At 40.8% G+C, this 26,339-nt stretch overlaps 2 protein-coding genes across 10 annotated transcripts in view; both read right to left on the reverse strand.

The window, feature by feature from the left end:
* LOC136845039 (heterogeneous nuclear ribonucleoprotein U-like) overlaps positions 1–26,339 on the reverse strand; it is a 68,068-nt gene that overhangs the window by 26,888 nt on the left and 14,841 nt on the right. For 7 of the 9 annotated variants that reach the window (XM_067114751.1, XM_067114753.1, XM_067114752.1 and 4 more), the window contains exons 5-6: positions 13,724–13,849; positions 9,202–9,444 (exon numbers count right to left, since the gene is read on the reverse strand). In XM_067114751.1, the coding sequence (XP_066970852.1) occupies positions 9,202–9,444; positions 13,724–13,849 (369 nt within the window). Of the gene's footprint in view, positions 1–9,201; positions 9,445–13,666; positions 13,850–26,339 lie in introns of those variants that run through there. The other 2 variants (XM_067114758.1, XM_067114759.1) reach the window with 2 other exon arrangements.
* On the reverse strand, positions 3,754–7,339 carry LOC136844562 (zinc finger BED domain-containing protein 4-like). The gene is given in 2 exon segments (XM_067113837.1): positions 3,754–5,099; positions 7,220–7,339. A coding segment is annotated over 1 exon segment (1,326 nt). The 5' UTR covers positions 5,080–5,099; positions 7,220–7,339.

Raw genomic sequence — 26,339 nt, forward strand, 5'->3', positions numbered from 1 at the left:
TTTCGTGATTTGGAATGAATCTTACCTGCTGTTAAAGTTAGCCGACTACCACACTGAATGAGGATGACGGGTTAGTACAACCCGAGAGACAGGGTTCAGCCAACTAAACCAAAAGCTTTTTTTAAATGGTAAGTACTGTTGCCAGACATTGGAACCACAACAGGGTGTAAGGTCCTTGTAGCGAGACTTGTTGGAGGATCCTTACAGGGGAAAAAAAGGACTCTATCTCGTAGAGTACTGGTGACTCCTGTGCCTGAGTTGAAAGCCCATAACCAACAGTCCAAAACTAAGACAACTAGTACCACCATCATATAAGAAGGTGTGCTCCTATACACCAAAAATGTACCTTCATGCTCCCACAATTCAATAGCGGGATTTCTAACAACTAACGATTAGATAGACGGCAAGGTTACTATCATATTTGGTTAAGGAGAGAGCCCCCGCCAAAACGAAAGGACAAGACTTGACATAGAATGACAAATCTTAAAATTAATTTGTATTTTTCATAGCTAACATTTCTGCAGTCTTAACACTAGGATAAATCTTCTGGTGCCAGCTAGAAACCAGTAACAAACAATAGGAATTGTTTATGCAAAGAATTGCTGGCATCCGACATCAGTCACAGGGATAAGGGAGGAAGCGGACAGTGACCTAATCTCAAACCCTGTGACTTATTTAGTTTTCTTCCAGCCCAGGGTTAACTAAATGTGGGGTGATTAAAGGTGGGCAGTAAATGTTAAGACCGCAGGTTTGTTAGCAATCAAAAATACAGATTTAATGTTAAAATTTGTTATTTGTTCATATGCAGAACAAACCTGGGTCTTAACATTAGGACAGACTCACCTTTGGTGGGAGGTAAGAGAATCTTGAACCAACTGGAGGTTCAACACACCTGGTCACACTTCCTGGATAACAGAATTCAAAGGAAGGAGACCCAAGCCTCTGATTTCTTAGATAGATGAGTATCTAACAGACTACTGGGTTAAAATACAATGCAGAGATTCATTGTATAAGAGGAAGATAAAGATCTAAATCTGTTCAGCTAACAAACTAAGGTAGCCACCTAGACGTGTTAGTTATCATTCCTCTCTCTCCTTGCTAGAGAGAGGAGGGGCTTGCTACTGAAAGGTATGTTCACGTAGAATATTAGATACACTAACAGAAAGGGTACTTAATTCACCTGTATCTAACCAGTTCCAGTCTCGCTAGGGGTACTGGATGAGCTACACAGCTTGCTGAACAGCCACCACCGGACCCAAGGAAAGAATGTTTAAGGACCAGTGAGCAATGTCCCTCAGGTAGAAGGATGTGAAGGTGATTTGGCTAAGCTGAGAACCCATGTTCAAAGCAAGTTTTTGAATGCCAAGGAGGAGTTTAATCCTCTGTATGTCGTGTACTCTTGCATGCAGTGCTGGCAGTAGAAATTGATGGTGTAGGCTTGTCTAATCACTTCATGAAGCCAAAAGGAAATGGTACTCTTGGAACTTCTTTCTTGTTCCAGCCTGTGCTAACAAAGTCTTCGGCACCCATGTCTGAGGTGTCAGGTTCTTTTTAGATACCATAGCTACGCAGTGCCCTGACAGGACACAGTAGTAACTCGTCTGGATCGTTGTCAACAAAATCCCCAAGGGAAGGGATGGAAAAGGAAACAAATCTGTCATCATGGACCGAGAGGTTTTGAGTCTTAGCAATGAATTCCAGGACAGATTCAAAGTAGGGCTGGGCAAGAATCGCTAATTTTGGACTCGACAAAATCGACTCTTGGAGAGGGTGGACTCGCAAGAATCGATTCTGGAGTCGACTCCCGAGTCCCTTCCCACCGTAGTGGTGAGAGACTCGATGCTGTCAATGAAATTGACTCCCTGGGTGCAGCTGTACCTGAGACAAACAGGTCTTGGAGGAAATGCTCTCCGGGTGATGACAATAAAGCACTCACTTGCCTCGGGCATTTCCTAAGCTGCTTAGGAGAGACATGGGCCTTCATTCCAAGATAATTACATACAGATGTTCTCTGTCCAACCAACAAGACAAAGTCAATTAAAAATCGAGTGGTAGTAGTAGCAGGGGACTAGGAAGAGTTAAAAAAAAAAAAAAAAAAAAATTCACACAGCGTTGCTTTAGGCTATCTGCCGTATCTGGGCCATTTTAATCCTTTTAATCTATGACCTTGCCCTATGGCATTTAAGTTTGACAAGTTTGTCTCGAATCATGGAGCATAGTCCTTGGTTTTTTGTTCATTATAAATGATGTATTTTTTTCCTTCTTTTGTATTTGTCTTATTAACACATGATCAATTATTCTACTACATGTTTCAAAGACTGTGTAATTTTAATTTCAGTTAAAATTGTTTGCTCATTTCTATTCACCTTGGAATTTTTCATTATTAATCTATTCCATTTTACACTCCCTTATGTGTTTTTTACTTTTCTCTTTTCATATCCTTCTTTCTCTTTTATACATCTTCCTCTTTACTTTATACATCTGTTTATTTTAAAGGTCCGCTGTTTCTTTTTCCTTGCTGGAAATATTTTATCATCACATTACAGTAATGACAAACATTTCCAATTTATGACAAATATTTTGTCAATGTCACATTTGGCACAGGTAGTAATTGTGAAAGCTCTATATCCCATATTACAGTAATATATATTTTCAATATCACATGTTACCTACACCAAGCAATAAATCCATGTATATCACATGTATGAGTAATGATGAGGGATCAGTATCACATATTACAGTGACGATAAACATTTTAATTTCCAATCTTACATGGTTCCTACACAAATCAGTAAAGCAATATAACATATATTAATTATTATTATTAATATTATTAAAGGATGAAAGTCGATTTATATGGAACCAGTCGTTATGTCATGAACTTGAAATATGTTTCCAAAGAATGTGGCGTTCATAAAAAGTAAAGGAAAGGGATAGACGGAACCATGACAATTAACAAATACTTTTATAAAATACAAATAACATTTAATAAAAACAACAGCAGCAAACAACAAAAACAGCATGACAACAATTAACAGCAACAATATTTACAAAAGACAAAAATAACAGTTGCAGTATGACATTACGAATTACAAGTTTCCAAAGAATGTGGCGTCCGTAAAAAGGAAAGGAAAGGGGCAGACGGAACCACAACAAAATTAACAAATACTTTTAATAAAATATAAATATTATATAATAAAAACAACAGCATAATAAAAACAATAGCAGCAAACAACAACAACAGGGCTTATCTACATGTTTTTATTCAAAAACAATATCATGTTTATATTTTTATCACTAAGGGCATTACGCCTGTGGGAAATTAGTTCCCCTGCTTTGGAAAAGAGTCTTTCAGACGGTACCGAGGTAGCTGGAATGCATAGGAACTTTTTAGCCAAGGCATTTAGCTTTGGAAAAAGTACACTATGCATTTTCCACCATTGCAATGGGTCCTCATCCCGGGAAATTACTGGCTCCTCAAGGTACCTCCTCAGTTCAATGTGAGGTCCTATACTAGTAAGGCGTTGCGTCTTCATGGTTGTTTCAACTTTGGCATCAAAACATTGCCAAAGTGATCCCCGTTTAGCCTGAACGTCATTTATGTGGCTCTCTGTCTCTGACAACTGGGATACACGTGGCACAGACTCTTTCTCTTCTTGAGAGTACTCACTTCGAATCAGATTTATTATTCTGTCCTCTATCACTTTTACATTTCCCATGTCGACAAAAAGGCACCTTCTTAAAACGCATCGTCTAGCAACGTTGCCGCTCCCAGCTGGAATACCTTTTCAACTGTTGCAAATCTTTTTGCATCTGTTTTTGCAGTTCAGTGCCAAAACCTGTTCTTGTGTCAGCATTTGAGTTTATGCACTGCTGAAGTGCCCTAGCAATTGGTATAACTTTTGATAATGATGTCATTTTTTCTGTTGACATTTCTCTTGTTGCCTCTTCGAATGGTCCCAGTAGCAACACTGCACTTTTACTATATCCAATTCCTCACTACTAAGGCACATGCTACTTTTTCCCCAATAAGCACAAAGTGGTGGTGATGGCTTCATGCTGCTCGAGAAATCTCTCCATCATATAAAACGTAGAGTTCCACTGGGTGTCCACATCCATCATCAGCTTTTTTCTTTCTACCCCATTCTGAGTCTGGATTTCACTAAGTTTGTCTGTTGCTTTGACACTGTGGTGAAAGAAAGACACTATACGTTTAATTTTTTCTTGAGACACCCTTATCTCATTACTGTTTTTTATGGAATCCTGCACAACGAGATTCAACGTATGTGCAAAGCATGGCTGTTGTTTTACTTGCAGGTGTTTAGTCACTGCAGCCACAATATTTGCAGCATTATCGGTAATAATGCAGCACACTTTATCCATTATTTCCCATTGAGTACAAATGCGTCTTAGCTCATCCGCAATATTTTCTGCAGTGTGGTCGACTTTTAAACGAGCAGTTTCTAACACCGATGATTTTAACCTCCATTCCGAGGTAATATAATGAGCCGTCACGGTGATGAAGCCCCTAGTCTGCCTTGAAGTCCATAGATCCGTTGTTAGAGATACATGTGGCGTATCTCTTAGATCGCCCTGAACTTGTTTTACCGCTTCTTCATACAAAGCAGGCAAATATTTTCTTGTCAGATCCCTTCGGCTAGGCATAACATACCGAGGATCTAGGCCATGAACAAAATTTTTGAAGCCTTTGTCCTCAACTATTGATATTGGCTGCAAGTCAGTTGCAATCATTTTGATTAGCAGTTTATCGAGTTGCTGCTTTTTTAAACCTCCTTCCTTATAGCCCTCTTTTTTAGCAAACACATCTGGCAGTGTTTGCTGGGCAAAGGTGGCTTGTGGCTGAGGCAATGTTGCAACTGAAGCGGGAACATTATTTTCCTTCTGCTCTGCATATTGCAAAGGGTGTTTTGATTGAATGTGTTTCATCATGGAACTTGTAGTCTTATTGTATGCTAACGTTTGCTTGCATATCAAGCACTTGATGGTGGTGGGAGAATCCTGTTCCATGAAGTCCCACACAGGACTCTTCCTTGCACGTTTTGCGGCTGGCTGCATCATTTCAATTTCAAAGGCGAAATCTGAGAAAAAAAAAAAGTTGAGTATTTTCACTTATACTCGACCCATCTCGACGAAGACTCTCTGGCTTGGCGTTGAAAGATCTGCCCTGTTGCCATTTGCCAATTTTACAACAACAACAACAATTGACTCTAGTGTGACAGACCTTTGAATGTATTTGAGACAAACCCTGAGACCATAACTATAATATAATGGCTTTTTTATTTCCATGTACCTACTTTAATCTCCTTCCTATTCAGCCCTGCTCTCGCTCTCTCTTCTAAATCTTACAACTTCTCTCTCTCTCTCACACACACACACACACACACTGCTCGTGTGTGTTCTAAATGTTTTAAAAATGTATAGCACAGGTAATACAACAAATTTCGAAGGCAAATCTCAAGCATATAAATAAATCAGTCGCGTAGAGTCTTAAGGGTGTGACATGACTATAGAATTTCAAAATGACCAGAATTCTCTGGAGGTTAATCTACACAAATCTGCCAAATTTATAACAACAAGAGAGAAAACCATTTCCATTATTACAGATATCAGATATCATCTTTTCTGGTACTCGAAATTCTAAATCAATTACATAGGTTCACGATTGATAATGTTTTTATGCAATAACAAGAAATGGAGTCAGATATTCTATCAACATAGCATCTCATTTTAGTGCTGGTGGCAACATTTCAAACAGCTCCACGTGCTTTTAAATGCATGGATAAGCCGCTTAAATTCTCTCTCTCTCTCTAGTCTCCAGGGGACAGTTTCGGTGGTCATTCACGGCATATGTCCCCGGAGGCATTTCTTTCTCCTCTCTAAACTCTCTTCAAATATCTAGAATTTTTTTCTTTAATGTCGTAGGTATAAAATAGATTGGTAAGCAAGGAAATATGAAATGAACAAACCATAACTGAGTAAATTTGACAAGTGAAAAAATAAACATATGTATGCGGAATGATCTCTTTCTCTCTCTAACAAAATAATAAATTGGGAACAATGACTGAATATTGGTTGAATACGATATGGCAACAAAGTTTTGTCCTGACTGAAGTGTAAAGTGAATTTTCCACCGACTTACAAGAAATAGATCCCCTATTTCGACGGCATTAATTAAATATTTCTAAGAATATAAATATGTAATAATGACAAATGTGCATCGACAAGTACTGACCAAATAGTTAAGATGGAGTTACGTTAAGATAAAAAAGTTGTAAGATTTAGAGAGAGAGAGATGGGGACCGGGGAAGGGGTGATAGGATGGAGATTTAAGTAGTATCTGAAATGGAAAGCTTCTACAATACTATAATTATAGCCTCCTCTGACTTTTTTCATAGCCGAAATTGGGAAATTTTTTTCCTATATAATCGAAATTGTGACATTTATTCCTGTGAATTCTTTTTCCTACCCGAAATTGTGACATTATTTCCTGTGACCTTTTTACCGGTCACCGAATAGACAACACTATTACTACATGCATGGAATTTACAAAAAACAATAATAAATTTTGCACATTTATATATATATGTTTATAATTTTTCTTGTGAAATCTGAGTTATCGTCTTTAAGTGAACAAAGTTTTGTGATAAATTCTTAGTCTTGAATCAGTATTATAATGATAAATTTACCATTTATCTGCATTCACTATAAATGAATTAAATTATAAATTCCATACATATTTTCTTTAACCGAGTTCATTTGCCTCTTCCTAAAATTAGGAATATGTCTTTTTTTGTATGAACTGAAACTAAAATGTAACCCTTAATTTTCATTTATCCTATTAAATATCATATTTGGTGCGTAGGCGAAAATCACATCTGGCTCTAATATAGAAGAAAACGATTTTAGTGGCGTGATAACACTGATCTCGTTAGTTATATTATTAACTAAAGTATTGAAATATTAGTACAAATTTGTCCACAAAGACATATAATACAAAATATACAAACATTAATCTCTTTTGTTCTTGCAAGTACATGGCCTACACAGAAAAAATATTGTAACAAGAAAATCTACAATATCAAGTACAAATAACATAACCCTAAGATTATAAAATAAACGAAAAAGAAACTTACTATAGAAAAAACGTGCAACATTAGAAATGCTTTAGTATATACAATACACTGAACTTTACACTTACATTAGAATGAGGCGATTCAGGCGATTCAAATTTCCAATTTTCCAGCACCGACGACGAGATCTTCCTATAATACACACTGAATGGGTGAATGTCATTGACTGAAGTGATTCCGATTCGATTCTCTGACCCCTGAGCGATGTGCGGTCAGTAAGCTGACCCAAGGTTGGTGATCTTGAATGAGTCATGATTGAATACTTGATCACGTGCGCTGAACAGCTGGCGAATAGGGAGCAGGGCGGAGTCGATTTTCCGTGGATGGGAGCCGACTCTGGGATCGCTAAGCTAGACTCGCCAAGATCGATTCCGGAGTCGATTTCTGCCCACCACTAATTCAAAGGCTACCAACCCCCAACCCCTGGTATGCTTAACATCAAAAGCCAGACCATGGAGTCTGCCCACTCTCTTTGACGAAGCCAAGGCTAGAAGAAAAATCATCTTGAGGGACGAGTTTCTGTCCGATGACCGTCGCAATGGTTCGTATGGGGCTTGAGTGAGACTACTTAGCACCAGAGTCAGATCCCAGGTAGGTGGTTTAAGTTCTCTAGGAAAACAAGACTGTTCAAAACTTTTGAGCAACACAGAGTTTTCCCAAGAGGAAGTCAGGTTCATGTCCTTCAGATGTAGAATTAAAACCAAGGCAGCCCTGTAGCCCTTAATGGCAGAAACAGAAAGGTGTTTTTCTGTTTGGAGGAAGATCAGAAAATCGGCTATCTGTTGAATAGATGTACCGAGTGGAGAGAAAACCCCATCGACGACACCAATCACAATAATCGTCCCATTTCCCCGGTACATGGCTGAGGAAGATCTTCTGAGGTAGCCAGGCATCTCAGTCACTGCTCAGCGAGAAAAGCCTTTCACTCGCAAGAGATACTGGATAGTCTCCAGCCATGAAGAGATATATCTCTACATGAGGTTGACAGAGGAGGCTGCGCCATGAGAGGATTTCTCTCAGAACCACCGAAAGCAGAGATAGCAGATTCAAGCACCATTCTGCTTGAGGCCAGAACAGAGCTGCTAAGGTCATCCTGAGATTCTGAGAAATCATCACTCTGTTCAGGACATGACGGATCAGGCAAAAGGGGGGAATGCATAGACCTCCAGACTGCCCCAGGGATGTTGAAGGGTGTCCACTACCAGGGCAAAGAAATCTGGAACTACTGAACAACAGACCTCTAGCTTCCTTTTGAGCCTTGTTGCGAAGAGGTCTATCATTGGTCTCCCCACAGATGAAAAAGTCTGTCCACTATCTCCTGATGCAGAGACCACTCTCTCCCTAGGACCTGACCCCAACGACTTAGCTTGTTGGCCACTACATTCCTCTTGCCTGGAATGTACCAGGCCATTACGTCCAATGAGTTGTCAATCGCCCACTAAAGCAATTGAGCTGTTAACATGAGATGTTGAAGTGTGCCGCTGTGCCGAGTATTAATTGTTTCCTACAAGATCAAAGTCTTATATGAAATATGTTGAAATGCAGAAAAATTATGAATTTTTTACAAGTGTAAGTTTTGGCATTTGTCAAACATACATTTGTCTACTACAAGAGCTTTTAAGACCTCTAAACTAGCATTATGAGCTGGAACAACCATCAACACGAAAAATTTATTTTTTTCGTTTTTGGCCACCTTTTTCTCATTTGGCCACAATTTGCAGGGGTATGGGAGACAACTGACTGCCTTCACACTTGAGCTTAATATTAGCTGCAGGCCAGATGAAAACATGTGGTGGGCCAGATGTGGCCCCCAGGCCATAGTTTGAAGAACCCTGTGCTAAAACTATCCTAAATTGCAAAAGAAACTGTTACATATACTGAATTACACACCCACCCACAACCAAAGATTGAGATACAAAAACATCCAAAGGTGCAACAACCATGTTACAGTTAATCACAAGAAACACAAACAGTACTATGTTTACACAATAAGTTTGTGAAAGAAAAGGAGGGAGAGGTTAAACACAATGATAATAGCTACTGTACTTACACCAATCCAATAATACTGCTGATTTATCATATTCAGGTTCATCTTCCACTCTAACTTCTTCAACTTCTGGTCTTTGCTTCTTTGAATCTGGAGAACATGACCGAGAATGAGCTCTTCTCTTTTCTCCTTGTATATCTTCTGTATGAGATGGCTCCTGCTTTGGTTCAATTAATTCTTCCTTTATATCAATTTCCTCACTATACATGAAACTATCATACTCATTTCCAAGTTCTTCCTTAACCTCTGAAAAAAATGGAAAATGAAGATGAGAAGGAAATAAAACAAGTATCAACACTTGGACACTGATACAAAATTCATGTCAAGTGCAGTCTGGAGGATATTGCAAACAAAGTATAGATGAACAGAGAGAGAGAGAGAGAGAGAGAGAGAGAGAGAGAGAGAGAGAGAGAGAGAGAGAGAGAGAGAGAGAGAGAGAGAGAGAGAGAGAGCTCTAACTCATACAAAAAACTGTGTATAAATAACCACAACTTCATAAGGTTTACTTATAATGTGCCCTTGCTGCAAATCCCCCTTTGGTCTTTCTAGTTGAGCTATCAAACATCTTCAACTTTTAACTTACGCAACATATTTGGTAAGCAATCAATGAATGTGGTTTTGAGGGTGAGGCTGCTAAGCAATCTAAGAAATATATTTCCTCAGAACAAAAAACTAATTACTGTATTGTACTGTAGTAGCATTACGATCAAACTGAAAGCATAGAGTGGATGAAAGCAGCCTCCCTTGGCAATGAGATTTGTAATTTTTTTTCTTTACTGCTTTGTTCCCATTTATTATAATTGAAATGAAACAAAAATGCTCGTTTCATGAATTCTGCTGGCTAAACAATTACGCCATGATATCCACCTCCCACAAAGTCCTTTCCTTTCAATTACATTTTTACACTTATATTTTACTCTAAACCTAAAGATAACTAGAGGACTGTATAGGATACATACTGTATTACTGAATAAACAGAAACACAAATTCCATATGTGATTTCCCACTAACAAGGCATACCTGCCAGTCATTCTTCCGCTACCCTTTCTGATAAATCATGTAGCACATCATTAAAACAATACAGTATATGTACAGTCGGCCCCCTGTATTCGCAGGGGTTAGGGACCACAACTAGCCGCAAATACCCGAAATCAGCGATATATTGGAACCTCCCTCTAGAAATGTTTATAAGTAACTGCCCATTTCAAGTGAATCAGCACTGAGGAAAATTGGCACCCTGCTGTGTGATTTGTTACTTCTAACCCTTCCAGGCAGTAGCTCCCTTTCTATCTATCAATCCATCTCTTACATTCTACAAGTATCCTTTGGCATACAAGAGAGAGAGAGAGAGAGAGAGAGAGAGAGAGAGAGAGAGAGAGAGAGAGAGAGAGAGAGAGAGAGAGAGAGAGAGAGAGAGAGAGAGAGAGAGAGAGAGATTCTCTTCCAACTCTCAATTTTTATGTCAACCATTTATTTCTCTTTTTTAAGGGTAAGGTATTAAGGTAACTTTTAAATGAAATTACAGTAACTTTAATTTCATTTACAAGTTAACTTAATAATTTGGAAGCATGATTAGGGTCATATTTAGTGTTTAAACTTTAGAAATAAGCATTTATTAGCATTTTTGGAGACCATGCCAAACTTAGGCAAAAATTCACCCTGTGAGAGGGGTTCTGGAACCTAACCTCGCGTAAGTTCGGAGTATGACTGTGTGTGTGTGTGTGTGTGTGTGTGTGTGTGTGTATATATATATATATATATATATATATATATATATATATATATATATATATATATATATATATATATATATGAGAGAGAGAGACTCTTTGCCCACATATGTCAAGATAATTGACAGTTACACCTTCATCCCTCTCCCTAAGTCGGAGACAGAGGAAGATCAGGGAAAACAATTATGGAGCTAAAATCTCACTTGTTATATTTCCTTAATGAACTGATATTTTGCAGTTTACATTTTAATATCTGAATATTACTATATCATTTATTATTATACAAAACAAAGAAACATACATGTTACATATGCATAAAAATTCTCTCTCGTCTCAGAGAGAGAGAGAGAGAGAGAGAGAGAGAGAGAGAGAGAGAGAGAGAGAGAGAGAGAGAGAGAGAGAGAGAGAGAGAGAGAGACTTGTTATCTACTAGTGACAGTACATAACAAAGCATCAAGCTACAAGCTTTGTGATTGGCTACTTCCAACTCCTTCAAACAATAGCGTGTCGTCATGGGCAGAGACAGGGAGAGAGAGAGAGAGAGAGAGAGAGAGAGGTGAATGTCGTTTTTTTTATACAGTACAAATTACGATGACACATCAATATTACGGGATTTTTCTTTAACATTTGATTGACAGTTAGCTGTTTCTGCATTAATATTAATATCTGAAAATTAGTAAATCAATTATAATACACAAAAAAAAAGATACATGTTACTTATGCATAAAAATTCTCTCTTATCTCATTAAGAGATTTTTTATCTTCCATGCAGTGAAAATGATGATAAAACAAATAAAAATAAAAAAGAAACAAATAAAAATAAAAAAGAAGTCACAATAAAAATCAGAATAGTATTAAATAAAATATATAAAAGGAGGAAAGTGTGTGTGTGTGCATGTGTTACAGGCTTTAACATATGCGGTATGAGTTGGTCTCTCTCTTTTCGTGTTGTGCTTGATTATTTCATGACAAATTACAGTACAGTACTATAATATCCTTTAAGAAAATGTGGGAAAATCATACAAAAAACTTTAACGAAGCCAAACACCTTCCTACCCCTCTCCATCCCACCACACTGCATTCCCATCCCCCTCCCAGCCAGGGAAACTCCTTCCCCAGCAAACCACCTTCCAAAACAACATTTTCCCTGGACGAGTCTTCTCCTAAACAGCCTTACCCTGCCACGCCCCTCCCAGGGTACCCAGGCTTACAAATGCCCCCACACTTAACCTTGGAAACTTTTCCTAGCCTCCTACACCACCAAAATGCTTCTCAGTCTGATTATAAGTAATGGTACCAACATCTCCTAGACTGCACAGAGTTGCCAATCATTGGAAAGTGGTTTTTCTGGATAATTAAGGGATTACTGCACTTGAGATCTTCTCCATTGTGTTATAAAATACAAAAACTGTAATTAAGTGCCATTCCCATTTGGGTGATGTTTATATTCAAGAAGTTATTAGCGGATGGAGTTTTACTGATAGTTGAGTATTACTGACACCTTTGCTGCTATTTGTTGCTATACGAAACACAAGCCTAAGATAAATATATTTTTTTAAATCAATAAAATAATCTTTCTTTAAAATCCTGTCATTTTTAAATGAAGTAACAGTCGACTTCGCCAGTTTCCAACGTTGCTTCCACCTACTCCAAAATTTAACTCTGAGGCATACTTTAAGGCCTTCTTTTTGATTGCTTTAAGGATGAATAAGAATTTATTTTATTTTTACTAAGAAACTCCCAATTTATAATGTGCAAGCTTTAACAAGTCAACAAATGTAACGCAACTCGCAATAAGTGAGCAATGGTTACAGTAACTAGCAATGGTAAAGAACTGTTTCTTGATACAGCTGTTTGTCAGAACTTGCTATTATTTATGCAAGTAATCTGCATGAAATAGTAAGTGGTTGTTATAAATAAGAAACACAAGTGAATTGTTTGATGAGTCATAAGTTTGGTAAGCCTGGGTAAACGTGTGACGATTTGCATTTAGCATACTGAGTTTGCTTTTAGGCCTATTATACAATTTCCTTCTAGGCCTACTAATAAACAAAAAGGTATCCTGAATGTAACATACATTATTAGTGGAATCTACCGAAAGTGAGACTGGCATAGTAAGCCTAGCCTAGCATAATGTACTGAAAATGAAACTCACACGCTAAGCATAATGCACATACTAAGAAAAGTCTAGCATAATCTTATGAAAATGCAACTCACATGATACACTAGACATGTGATGATACCATTTTTGGAGACAAATTGAAGGGTTACATGATACACGAGTATATATGGCAATTACAGTTCTTTTGAGCTTTACAGTGCTTTCATATAAGTATATGTTTAGTGTATTCATGGTTTTAATTTGATCATTTTATAAATGAAGTAAGTGGACTAAAGTGGTGAACGGTGTGGGACGGGGTGCAGCAGAAATAACACAGTAGCTTTTCTTCTAGCCTCAGAGCCTATGCTTTTGACTTTTCTGTGTCTCTGGATCAACTAAATCTAAGGCAGAAGCCATACTCTTGTTGTTTTCCCTATTTTCTATTATTTGGTCTCTAATTTAGCCATAAGGGTACCAAAATTAACGGCCAGGGAGGGGTGCCACCCATAATAATTCTCCCCGTAAGTTTGTGAATTCGTAGTACACAAGCATGTCTGTCACCCATATCGGCACGCAGTATGGGGGGGTAAGGACTGTCTATACTGTATTGTCATTTCCAAAAATTCATCAAGGTCACCCTATGGTTCCAACTCCAAAGCTGGCTCGTCATGTTCTGCCTCGCGCTCAAACTCACGTCCAGGCTCTAGCTCCAGTGAAGGTTCATTCTCACGCGCTGAATCAGGATCTGGTGCGTCAGGATCTTCCTCCTCCTCTTCATATTGCTCATCATGGTCTGGCTCAAGCTCAAAGTCCCCAGCATCTTTTGAAAAACAAAAAAAGGAAAGAAATCAACTTCCAAATACAGGGAAATAGGCAAAAGTTTATGTGCATACACATAAATTACCTAACTTTTTTCAGGGGAAAAGGTAAACTCTGGAATCAGATGTGGGAACATTTAAAATTCTCAGGTGCTACGAGAAAGGTACGACACATGCAATCTGAGCAATTTTTCTAATTATAATACCCATTCACAAAACAGAAAGTTTGGCATACTCCAGTTCTGCCTGTCAATCCCAAATCATTTTTTCACAAGAAAATTTATCATTTTGATACCTTCCAGCTGTTACAGACAGCATTATCTTTGCACCAGCATATGCAGTCAGCATTAAAACAAAAAGATTGCCTGGCTGACCCAGATGACTGCATAGTTCACTCGTTCCCCACCGGGTGTCTTTCACATATTTTAGTTCTCGTCGACCCACTAAGCTGTGGGATGGCTAGGCAGGTCGCAACTTAACAGTATGAGAGTACCCAAATAATTAATTTCAACAAAATTTTCATTATTTAGGATGAATCTTATCTAAGGTTAAAGTTTGCTGACTTTTACACTGAATGAGGATGGTGGGCTAGTGTAGCCAGAGAAACACCTCTTTAGCCAAGCAAACTAAGAGCTTTTCATAAAAAGTGGAAAAAGCTTCTTCTAAACATTCCTGGTTGTTGTGTTGTGTTAAAAGATGGCTAGTATTTATGAAACTAAAATCTTTTTTGGTTTTGCCTGGTAAAATTATTTTTTACTTTCATTGTAGTCCTCATGTTAACAGTCCACCAACCAACATTTCTAACAAGGACTTTTCTCCACAGGAATGTCGTGAGAAATTCTACCCCTTGTGAGGAATGAGTGAGTAGAGCTCTCTTGATCAGAGTGAAGGTCTTATGAACTACTGTACTGATAGAAGAGCTGGTGTGTTGGAAAGAGTTATCCATCTTATATATCTGAATAAGTGCTGTGCAAGAAATAGTAACCAATCCTGAGCTGGAAGCTAATTTTCCTAATCCACTATAGGTGGTGGTCAGCTTGAAAAGAGAAAAGACTATACAGTGTATGTGTATATATATATATATATATATATATATATATATATATATATATATATATATATATATATATATATATATATATATATATATATATATATATATATATATATATATATATATATATATATATATATATATATATATATATATATATATATATATATATATATATATATATATATATATATATATATATATATATATATATATATATATGGGGAAGTTCACTGGATTTCGATGTTGAGAACTTCATTATAATATGATCCTTTAATTTTCATTACTATAACCACTGTATGAATATAATTGTTATTATGACACTTGCCACTGGGCACTGCTTGAAATTTTGCAAATCTTCTATCAGGTTTGCTGTCTGCATTTTGTACCCGAGGACATTAGGTGGAAAACTTCGTATTGTGATGAAAAAACGGGGACGACTCTTCAGGCAAAGCTGACAGTACTGCAGCTTCATGAAGGGGCCATTCCATCCCAGTTTCCTAATTGTCCTTCGCACTTATCTACTTCATCATATCAAAGAGAGCCACCTGATTTGAAGAAAGGCCGGAGAGAAGAGTCAGCAATGCAGGCTGCATTAGTAGCAAGCTCAGAAGAAGGCATTTCATATAGAGAAGCGCAAGATAAGCTTCAGTTTCTTGACAGACAATACTGGACACTAGTACAAGACGAATATCTCTTAATTTTCATGTTGTACAATCCCCTTGTCCTAGAATAATAGTGTCATTAATGATTAAGCCTAACTGGGGAGTACATGCATTTGTTCATGACGAAGTATGTCGCTTAGGAGATTTCAACATTCCTACAGAGGCTCATGATAAAAATATCATTGAGCAGGTATTGGAAAACTTGCAGAGCCGACATTGCTGAATGTACAGTAATACTTCGATCTTGCACGATTCGAGTTGCGCGAATTCACACACACACACGAACTTTTCACTGGAACCTAACTAATGGGCATACGCGATTTTTTCACAGACACACAAAATTCTTGAGAAACCCTGCAGAAGTGGGTGTTTAATTTTTGAAGTAATTTACAAGTTTTCATGCTTTTATGTGTAAAATCTGTATGAAAAATGCATTTCGTTCTTTTATGTGTAAAATCTGTATGAAAAATGCATTTCATGCTTTTATGTGTAAAATTTGTATGAAAAATGCTGGTGCAATCTGTATGTGCAAGTAATTACAGCACGTTTAGTTGGTGTACTTTTACAAGATGTGATACCCTTAGCTACTGCATTTTTCAAAGATGATACCCTTGTGGAAAGTGTGTTTAATTTTTAAGTTTTCGTGTTTTTAGGTGTAAAATCAGAATGAAAAATTTGATTTCTGGGTCCAGTCCGTGTCAGCCGGTGAAATTCCATTACAGCACGAATTTCTAGGTATAACAATGCTAGATATACCAGAGAAAAAGAGCTTTCAGGAAAGCTGGGGTTACTACCCCCAGTCGATCGTCTTTTAGAAGACGTCGGTATAATGAAGGTGACTGAAATACCACTACCACGGAAATATACTCGAAAGATCTCTCCTTATCAAAACCCCGTAAAAGAGCGGTGAGCCGTTACAGCTCCTACACTCAACACCCGCCAGGACGGCGACACCAGCGCCACCTACTTCATTCCATTTTCTAGCACGTGATACGTTCGCTTCTTTTGTGTGCTCGTCCCCTTTTGGATTGTTTTTTCATCACCTACAATGGCATCGAGCACCTTTTCCATCTCTAAGTTAAGTACCATCTTCTTGTGGGGTTTTGATCTGTTTTTGGCTGTTTGGGTCTCCGTATTTTCATAAATATGGAGATCTTCTTATGACGCCACGGCGTCCCGGTCAGCCATGTCGACCATGAGGCGACTCCTTCTGTTCTTTTTCGGTTGAGTTGTCTCCTCGTCGCTATATATATAGATTTTAGCCCTTGAATTCCTTCCTGGTGGTTCCGTCATGTGGCTCGCCCTCCATTTTTAGTTTTGTTTTGCATTTTTGGCCTGTCGGCCTCTCTTAGGGTGATGCCCCGTCCAAGTACCCCCACCAGGTTGGGTTCTTTTTCATTTAGTCTCATAGGCTATTATTTTATACTTGAAGATGGTGCTCTTCTTTTAGTTTTAGTAATTTTAATTTATTTTGTTTATTGTTTTTGGTTGTGTGGTTTACCTCTAGTGGGCCTCCCTCCCGAGGTAGGCTACGCTCCCTGTGAACGTAATTTTATTTTGATTGTTTTTATATGATGGTTGTAGTGTGGGCGCCATCCCTTGCCCTGGGTGCGGAGATCAGGTTGAGGGAGTTTTGGTTGCTGTTTCCTCCGGGATCGTTTTTACGGGGTCAGAGTGAGCCCCTTAGTCCTCTTCCTCCAATTTTGGGGAATCGAGTTCTTGGATGTGTTTCCTCTAGGCTAGTCGCCTACTTATCCCCTACTCGATCCTGGTTGGCTCTCGGCACAAAAATTTCTCTCCCTGTTGGTTCCTCCTCTCCTTTTACACCCTTTTTCTCCTTCCTAACCTATACTAGGTTAGGTTTATATTAGGCTACGCCTAGGAGGAGTTGGGCTTTGGGCTGTGTAGCTCCCTGGAGTAGGCTACCCTTCCAAGTTCATTTGGAAGGAAGGATGCAGTTGAGCGGGTGTCATGTTCTCCTTGTCTCCTGTCCCCTTCCGGGTAGCCTGCTCCTCTTCACTACCCCCCTCCCTCCCCCCCCCTCAGCTTTGCGGCTCGTGCGGGTGACGCTAGATGGCGTTTTCTCCGAGTCCAGGGACTCCTCCCATTGGTAGAGGGATTCGCTCCCTCCCATACCGTCCCCAGCTTCGCTGTGGTGGGGTGGGTGGTTCGTTTGCTCGGCGTGTTCGAATCCTGTCTCATACCTCTCATCTCCCCATCGGACTCGAAGTTAGGGTGAAGGTGTGGCCCACTATGTTATGAACATAGACACTTTACCCGTTTGTTTCTCGGTGGGGAGGTGATGGTGGGATGATTCTATGTCACGCATAGCGTAACGGACTCCTCCGGTCTCCGGTATTACCATCACTTGTTATTTTTATTGTTGATTATTGTTATGATTATTTTGTTTTACCATATACGTGAATCGGTCCCACACCCGGGGCTCCGCCGTTATTTTTCTGGCAGCCCTTATGGTTGGTTCCTGGTTTCTCGTTCCTTCATTCCCGAGTCTTCGAGGTCTGAATCCTTACCTTCCACTCTGTGCATTTAAAGCTTATTGGCCCAGTTTATGTGGGGAGTTCTTCTCGCCGGAGTATTCGGTTGTAGTTCAGTTTCCCGGCCTTGCCGACTTTATTTTGCTTGGAGTGTGAGGTTCATGTACTTTTACCTTTACAGACTGTTCGCTGTGAGGAGCCGGGTGTACCGCCTCCCTTCAACAACCCTATGGACGCGTAGTGTGCGGACCACGCTGGTTGTGCGGTCCGACTTGACGACCTGGTTGTTTGGCACCCGATGGCTGTGAGGTTTGCTTTGCTCTCTCCCTCAACCATCCAGGATGAGTCGGTAAGTGAAAGTCTTCTTTCCTCCGGTCCATGCTCCTCATGCGATGTGTTGTTTATATTCTCCGTCTGACTTTTCATTCCTGGCTAACTGCAGGTTTCCTTACAGGCGGACAAAGCTTCCAAGAAGTCTGCCTTGGAATCCCTCCGGGCCTGGGTGGCTGGGTTCGGCAGGAATGTTCCGTCGGGGAAGCCCTACGTCCTCGACGCCAGGTTGAGGGACTTGCTTTACCCCGGCGCACGGGTGGCGGCTGCAGTGCCAGAAGAACTTGCCACCCCTATCATTCAACAAATCCGTGATGCGACCCAGCCACCTCAAGTGGACATCATGTACGCCGAGGTCTCGGAGGATGTTGCCGCCCTAAATCTCGACTTGGAACCGATGAATACGGAGCAGGACCAGGTGGTAAGTGGTGAGGTAAGTGAGGATATTGGGGCGGGCCCCCCTTTGTTTGACTCCCCTGCTTCATCTGTCTCTTCGTTTGCAGGTTTTGTGAAGTCTTCCTCTTTGGGTGATAGAGCTCCGTCTGCTATCCCCAAGTTGAAGACTTCATGGAAGGCGAAGGGCTACAAGTCCTCGACTTCCAAGAAGGCACGCCCTTCCCCGTCGAGCTAAGGTTTCAGGACCGGTAGCCTCCGGGAGTAAATCTAGTTCCTCCGGCAAAGGCGCGAGTAAGAGGGCTGCAAAACCAAGCCCTCCTTGCCATCCTTCTTTTGATGCAAGCCCTTGCCACTGAGCTGTACAAAAAGTTCACAGAGGACCTAGATTCTAGGTTTGAGAAGATCTCAGATAAGTTTGCCAACTATGATAATATACTGGCAGGTTTGGCTAGCCAACCTAAGGCAGAACCGCAGTATTCTATCCCCGACACTGCGGACCTCCCGCCGTTTGATGTCGGAAACCCTTGGCGGTTCGCACTCCGGGCCATCCAACATGATGGCAAACTTACCCTAGACGGTCTGGGCACGAGACGGTTGGAGGAGTTGGAGTTCTTCCCCCCCGATCTCTTGCCTCCTTATCCTGGCTTCGTAAGGCTTACTGAAGAAGCCTGGATTCAGTCAGGCAAGGTACCTAGGGAGACTGTCATCATCCCCTAGGGACCAGGCTCAGTCGGCTCTCCTCGCGCACTCTGACGGAGTACAAGGCAGTGAACACAAAATTGACCCCTTTCAAGGGCAATTTCACGGTGTTCACCCTGGGAGAAGATCTTCCCACTCCTTGCATGGACAAAGTTGCTCTGGCTACGGCCCGAGCATGCTTTGACGGTAATCCCTTTCCTCAATTAAGGGAAACAGACCCTACTTCCCTGGTATTCCCAGGAAGTAATGAGTTCTGGGTGGACGCCCCGTCCACTTTCACTGTAGGCAAGCTGAACCCTCTTTGCGCTTCCACGCAGTTTAGTGAACAGCTCCTAAGCTGCCGGAATCTTTGTTGAAGGCGGAGTTTGAGGCCCGGACTAAGTTAGCCCGGTCCTGAGCTCCGGCTGTCTTACTGAGGCTACTGCCGTCTCCGGCTCGGACGAACCCTTTTTCCAGGTCCTAGCTAAGTCTTTCCTGGCGAGCTTCCAGTTAGCCTTACATGAGTTTATTATGGCTAGACTGGAGTGCAGAAAATTTATTTTTACTGACGCTACAATCCGCCACGAGCCTAACAAGCTCATTAAAAGCTCGATCTGGGGACCTAACCTCTTCCCTGAAGAAGAGGTTACATCCGTCATGTCTGAGGCTACACGGGCCAATCAGAGTCTGCGCGCTCGGTGGGGAATTCCCACTTATAAGCGCAAGACCCCAGAATCGGCCGGCCCCAGACGAGAGGAGGCAAAGGTTCAGGAGACATAAGCGGCCCCATCAGGCGGTGGTTCAAGCCGTCCCGGTCTCGGCAGTGGCCCAGCCATCTACCTCTAAGTCCCAACCCCAACAGTGCGTGTTGGTCCAACCAGCGCGCCCTCCTATGTATCCTCACCAGCATACAACCCTGCACATGAAGGCCGTGGATTTTTCCACGGCCTCAATAGGGTTGCAAGGGAGGAAGGGGCAAGGCCCCACAGAGGAAGGCCTAACACCACCCAAGAGGAAGACCTGGACGTGGTAGAGGGAACAAACCCGCTCCCTCCCACTGAGAGAACGCAGGTAGGCGGTCGCCTGTATTGGTTCAGGGACCAATGGACCTTCAGCCCTTGGGCACACAGCATTGTGTCCAAGGGACTGGGGTGGAGCTGGATCAAGAATCCTCCCCCTCTAAACAGATTTTACCAGCCACCCACATCAATCCTACAGGATTATGTAACAGAATTGCTCAACAAATGAGCAATAAAGAAAGCAAGGCACCTAAAGTTTCAAGGCAGGCTATTCACTGTCCCCAAAAAGACTCCGATCAGCAAAGAGTGATCCTGGATCTGTCGCGTCTAAATCTCTACATAAAATGCGACAAGTTTCGCATGCTTACGGTAGCTCAGGTTCGGACTCTACTTCGCGTGGAGCCGTCACCACCTCTATCGATCTTTCAGACGCTTATTATCACGTCCCGGTTGCGCGAACTTCTCTCAGTTCCTCGGTTTCAGACTCGGGAATCAAGCCTACTCCTTCAGGGTCATGCCCTTCGGTCTGAACATTGCACCCAGGATATTCACCAAGCTGGCGGATACGGTAGTACAGCAGCTCCGGTCCCAAGGAATTTCCCTAGCAGCGCGTACCTGGGCGATTGGATAATCTGGGCTCCAACTGTTCGGTGTGTCAAAAGCCACGTCCATAGTCACCAATTTCCTAGAGTCATTGGGTTTTCAGCTGAACAGAGAGAAGTCCCGCCTGACTCCGGAGTCTCGGTTTCAGTGGCTGGGTCTTCAGTGGGATCTGTCCTCCCACACGTTATCTCTCCCTCCTTCCAAGAGGAAAGAGATAGCATCTCTCACCAAGAGGTTTCTCAAAAATCCGTCGGCATCCCGTCGGTCCCAGGAAAGAGTCCTCGGGTCTCTTCAATTTGCCTCAGTGACAGACCTGCTCTTGAAAGCCAAATTAAAAGACATAAACAGAGTGTGGCGGAGTCGAGCAAACACCAAGCTCAGGGACAAGGTCTCCTCTATCCCTCGAATCTTAAAGACAAGACTGCGGCCTTGGACCACAGTCAAGGGCCTGTCCAAAACAGTTCCACTTCAATTTCCCCCTCCGGCACTAGTTATCCACACAGACGCTTCTCTAAGCGGCTGGGGGGGATATTCACCAAAACAGAAAGTACAAGGAACGTGGTCCACAATGTTTCAGCAGTTCCATATAAACACCCTGGAAGCCATGGCGGTCTTTCTAACGCTGAAGAAAATCCGCCCTCCCAATCGGATTCATATCAGGTTGGTGTTAGACAGCGCAGTGGTAGTTCATTGCATCAACAGGGGCGGCTCCAAATCAGGTCGAGTAAACCAAGTGATGGTAGCTATCTTCTCCCTGGCGAACAAGCACGGTTGGCACCTGTCAGCCACCCACCTAGCAGGAGTCCGGAACGTGGTGGCGGATTCCCTGTCCAGGACTACCCCGTTGGAGACGGAGTGGTCCCTGGATGCGAATCTTTCAATGGATTTGCCGCCGGTTCCGGGACTCAAGTGGATCTGTTCGCAACGGAGAGCAACTTCAAGCTCCCTGTTACGTAGGCCCCAACCTGGACCCTCAGGCGTTAGCCACAGACGCAATGACAGTAGATTGGAACAATTGGGAGAGGATTTATCTGTTCCTCCAATAAATTTACTGCTGAAAGTATTACACAAACTCAGGACATTCAAAGGTCAACCAGCCCTAATAGCCCCTATTGGCCGAAGAGCAGTTGGTTCCCTCTCCTTCAGGAACTGGGATTGCGGAGTCTTGGTTCCCAAGCCCATTCTGACCCAGACAGTACAAACCAAGACTGTGTCAGCTTCCTCAAGGATTCAAGATGCCCTAGCTTTATGGACTTTATAAAGTTCGCAGCCCAAAAGGAGCAAACATTGACCCTGTCAATACTCTGTTTTAGAATCAGATAAAAGAGATTCTACTATTAGACAATATGACTCAGCAGTCAAAAAAGTTAGCCTCCTTCCTGAAAGCATCTGAAGCCAAAGTTATGACGACTAATTTAGGAGTTTCCTTCTTTAGGTCACTGTTTGAGAAAGGTCTGGCTCCCGCCACTATTACCACAGTCAAGTCGGCATTGAAGAAAGTATTTCTTTACGGCTTTAAAATCGACCTTACAGATTCCTATTTTTCATCCATCCCCAGAGTATGCGCTCGTCTGAGACCAGTATCACGTCCACATTCGGTTACTTGGTTTCTCAATGACGTCCTTAAGTTAGCATCAGAGTTGGATAACTTCCATTGCTCTTATCAGGATCTGTTAAGGAAAACCTTATTTTTAATTAGTTTGGCTTCAGGTGCTAGAATCTCAGAGCTGTCAGCTCTCACTAGAGGTGATAATTTTGTTAACTTCCTCCCATCTGGAGAAGTCCTCCTTTCCCCTGACCCTAGATTTTTAGCTAAGAACGAAGACCCACAGGACAGGTGGTCTCCTTGGGAGGTGGTGCCCCTTCCTCAAGATCAATCTTTATGTCCAGTCTATACACTTAAATCTTACCTCCCAAGAACTCCACAGAGTAAGTCGGGTCCTCTTTTTTATCAGGGAGAAAGGTGGTACTCTTTCTCTTAATGGTATAAGGCAACAAATTCTGTATTTCATTAAACAAGCCAACCCAGATTCAGTTCCTAAAGTGGCTACTTCTATTAATTACTTTCATAATATGGACTTTTCAGAGTTATCAAAATATACGGGTTGGAAATCACCTCTAGTGTTTAAACGCCACTATTTAAAATCACTCAAGCCCTGAAATATTCTACTATAGCAGTGGGAAGTGTCATCTCCCCACCTTAAATAATTATATCCTTTCCTTTTCCCCCGCCCGCCTACCTCATTTGCTTCTCTGCTTATTCTCCTGGTTGTTTATGCCTCACTGCCTAGCCCCTCATATTGATATATTTGTATCTGCTGATGGAAAAGTGTAATCTGACTAGCCATAATTGTTTAAACTTATGGGTACTGGACAGTTTTGTTTGGCTCCACGTACCCCAGACATTTGTGTGTGTTATATTCATTAGTCTTGTCTCTTACGTGTTTAGCTTAAGTTTACATGTATAGTTTTAAGGTTGTTTTTGCTTGTTCTGTGCACATTTCATGTTTCACTACTTTTAAGTAATTTTAAGGTTTTGAGGTTTTTCCCCATCATACCGGGGCCCTCCATTGTTTTGTAGTGCTGAGTTCGTTGGTGTGCCTTAGAATTAAGTTACCTTACTTTTAAGTATTCTTGCTTCATGAAAGAGATTGCTTAATTAAAGTTATTTTTGTTACAATTTTGCTTTTTCTTCAGATTACCCCCTTTTTCCAGTAGCAGCAGTCTTGGCATGATTCTCTATCACTATTTCACCGGCTGACACGGGGCTGGACTCAGAAAAGGGATTTTGACAGAGGAAAAATCTATTTCTGAGGAAGGTCCCGTGTCACCCGTGACCCTCCCTGTCTAGTCTAGTACTCCCCCTACTTGCACATGCCAAGTCTGGGGTTAGTGCTAGCATGGAATGAAGTAGGTGGCGCTGGTGTCGCCCGTCCTGGCGGGTGTTGAGTGTGGGAGCTGTAACGGCTCACCGCTCTTTTAATGGGGTTTTGATAAGGAGAGATCTTTCGAGTATATTTCCGTGGTAGTGGTATTTCACTCACCCTTCATTATACCGACGTCTTCTAAAAGACGATCGACTGGGGTAGTAACCCCAGCTTTCCTGAAAGCTCTTTTTCTCTGGTATATCTAGCATTGTTATACCTAGAAATTCGTGCTGTAATGGAATTTCACCGGTGACACGGACCTTCCTCAGAAATAGATTTTTCCTCTGTCAAAATCCCTTTTATATATCTGCGCATAAATACGACACAAAAAGCAGTACAGTTACTTTATTACAGTATCTCTCTCTCTCTTTCTCTCATTCGTAGTTAGCGCTCAAACATACTTTTACAACTTATTATTTCTCTGTACGTCATTACCTGTACAGTATATAAATTTAAATTGACTGAATTTTACCCGTACTGTACTACCTTCTACGAACATTATGTACATTTTTTCGATGTTTTATGGAATTGTATTTTTGTTGACTGTGATGTTATGCCTAGTGACGCAAAGAAAACGGCTTTTACTGTAAGTGACAAAGAAAACGGCATCCCATGAATTAGGGTAACATTAGTATATCGTGCGCACCTACTGTAAATGCGCTATTATGAAACTGTGCAGTACTCAATTTTTATGTCAACCATTTACTGTATTCCTTTTTGAGGGTAATAAGCTAAATTTTAAATAAAATTACACTAACTTTAGTTCATTTAAAAGTTAGCTTAATACTTTGGGAGCATGATTAGGGTCATATTTAGTACTTAAACTCTGGAAATAAACATTTATTAGAATTTTTAAAGACCATGCCAAACTTACGCGAAAATTCACCTTGCACGAGGGGCTCCGGAACCTAACCTCGCGTAATTTCGAGGTATGACTGTATTTCTAAAACCTGCATTAGTATTACTGGTAAAAAATTAGTTATTTCATTTTTGGCAATAATTTTAGATGATCAGTCATTCAAACACTTGCCTGTGCTGAAATTTGTATTTGAGTATTCATCAGAGCTGGTATTATTGTCTTCATTGTTATATAATCGTTCCCCTCAAAGTTAAGCAATTCCTAACATTGCCAGGTTGCTCTACCATCAGTGTGTGTTTCCAAACTGTCCATCCCAGCATCACAACAAAATGATTCAAATTTTCTGATGTCCATCAAGAATAAATGTAGATTGTTACCATCCAATGACAAAACAGTTATACTGATGGTGGATGAAATTCACTTGAAACCATATTTTGACTACAAAGGGGGAAATATTGTCGGTTCAGCCTTTGACAGTAGTGAAGCTGCAACAAGTGCTTTCATTTTTATGTTGAACAGTGTAAAGTTCAAATTCAAAAAAAGTAGTACATATCATTCCCACCAAATGCATGAAAGCTGATGTTCTGCACTGCACACTGAAGACGGTAATTATAGGCTTGGAAAAAATAGGTTTCGCCACGTTTTGCATTGTAACAGATAACAATGCTATCAATTGGAAAACACTGTCTTATTTTGCCAGGCCTCCACAACTGTCTATAGTGTATCCCCACCAATTTCAGAGTAACAGGGCCCCTTTTTTTCTGTGTAAGATTCAGTACACTTGTTGAAATGTATCAGGAATAACTGGCTTGGTCAGAAAGATGTAAATAAAACAATGGAGTTCCCTCGGTTCTCCTTTGATGAAAGTAATATTTTAGAAAATAAAATTCTTGATGCACCATTCAGCTCTTTGAAAAAAATTCATGAGATAGAAGATGGTTTACTTTTGAAACATTCATGTAAACTGTCATTAAAAGCGCTATCTCCCTCCACCTTTTAGAAACAAAATGTTCATTTAGTTTTACAAATATTCAATGAGTATCTCAATCAAGCTTTATTAACTCTTGGAAAAAATCACTGTGTGCCTTTTTATTCAGAAGTTGCAGAATATCAAAATTTTTTACATTTGGTGGACAATAATGAATGTAAAATCCCCAAATAAAGGTCAAAGGTTAAATAATAAACATGCTACTCCAATAATTAATAACGATCATGGCATAAAATGTCAATTTCTCAACTATTTCTACGAATGGCTACAAAAGTGGAGTGGCGTAAAAGAATTTGGTGGAACGCTAACAAAGGAAACATTCACAGCATTGAAACATACAACTTGTGCAATATTAGAAATAACGGAATACTGCATATCTGAATTGAAAATGAGTTATGTGTTGACCGGAAAATTTCAAACAGATAATCTAGAGGCAAGGTTTGGTCAATATCGTCAACTTGCAGGTGGTCAGTCAATA

The sequence above is a fragment of the Macrobrachium rosenbergii genome, chromosome 13 (assembly GCF_040412425.1).
Source record: "Macrobrachium rosenbergii isolate ZJJX-2024 chromosome 13, ASM4041242v1, whole genome shotgun sequence".
In the NCBI taxonomy this organism is placed as follows: domain Eukaryota; kingdom Metazoa; phylum Arthropoda; class Malacostraca; order Decapoda; family Palaemonidae; genus Macrobrachium; species Macrobrachium rosenbergii.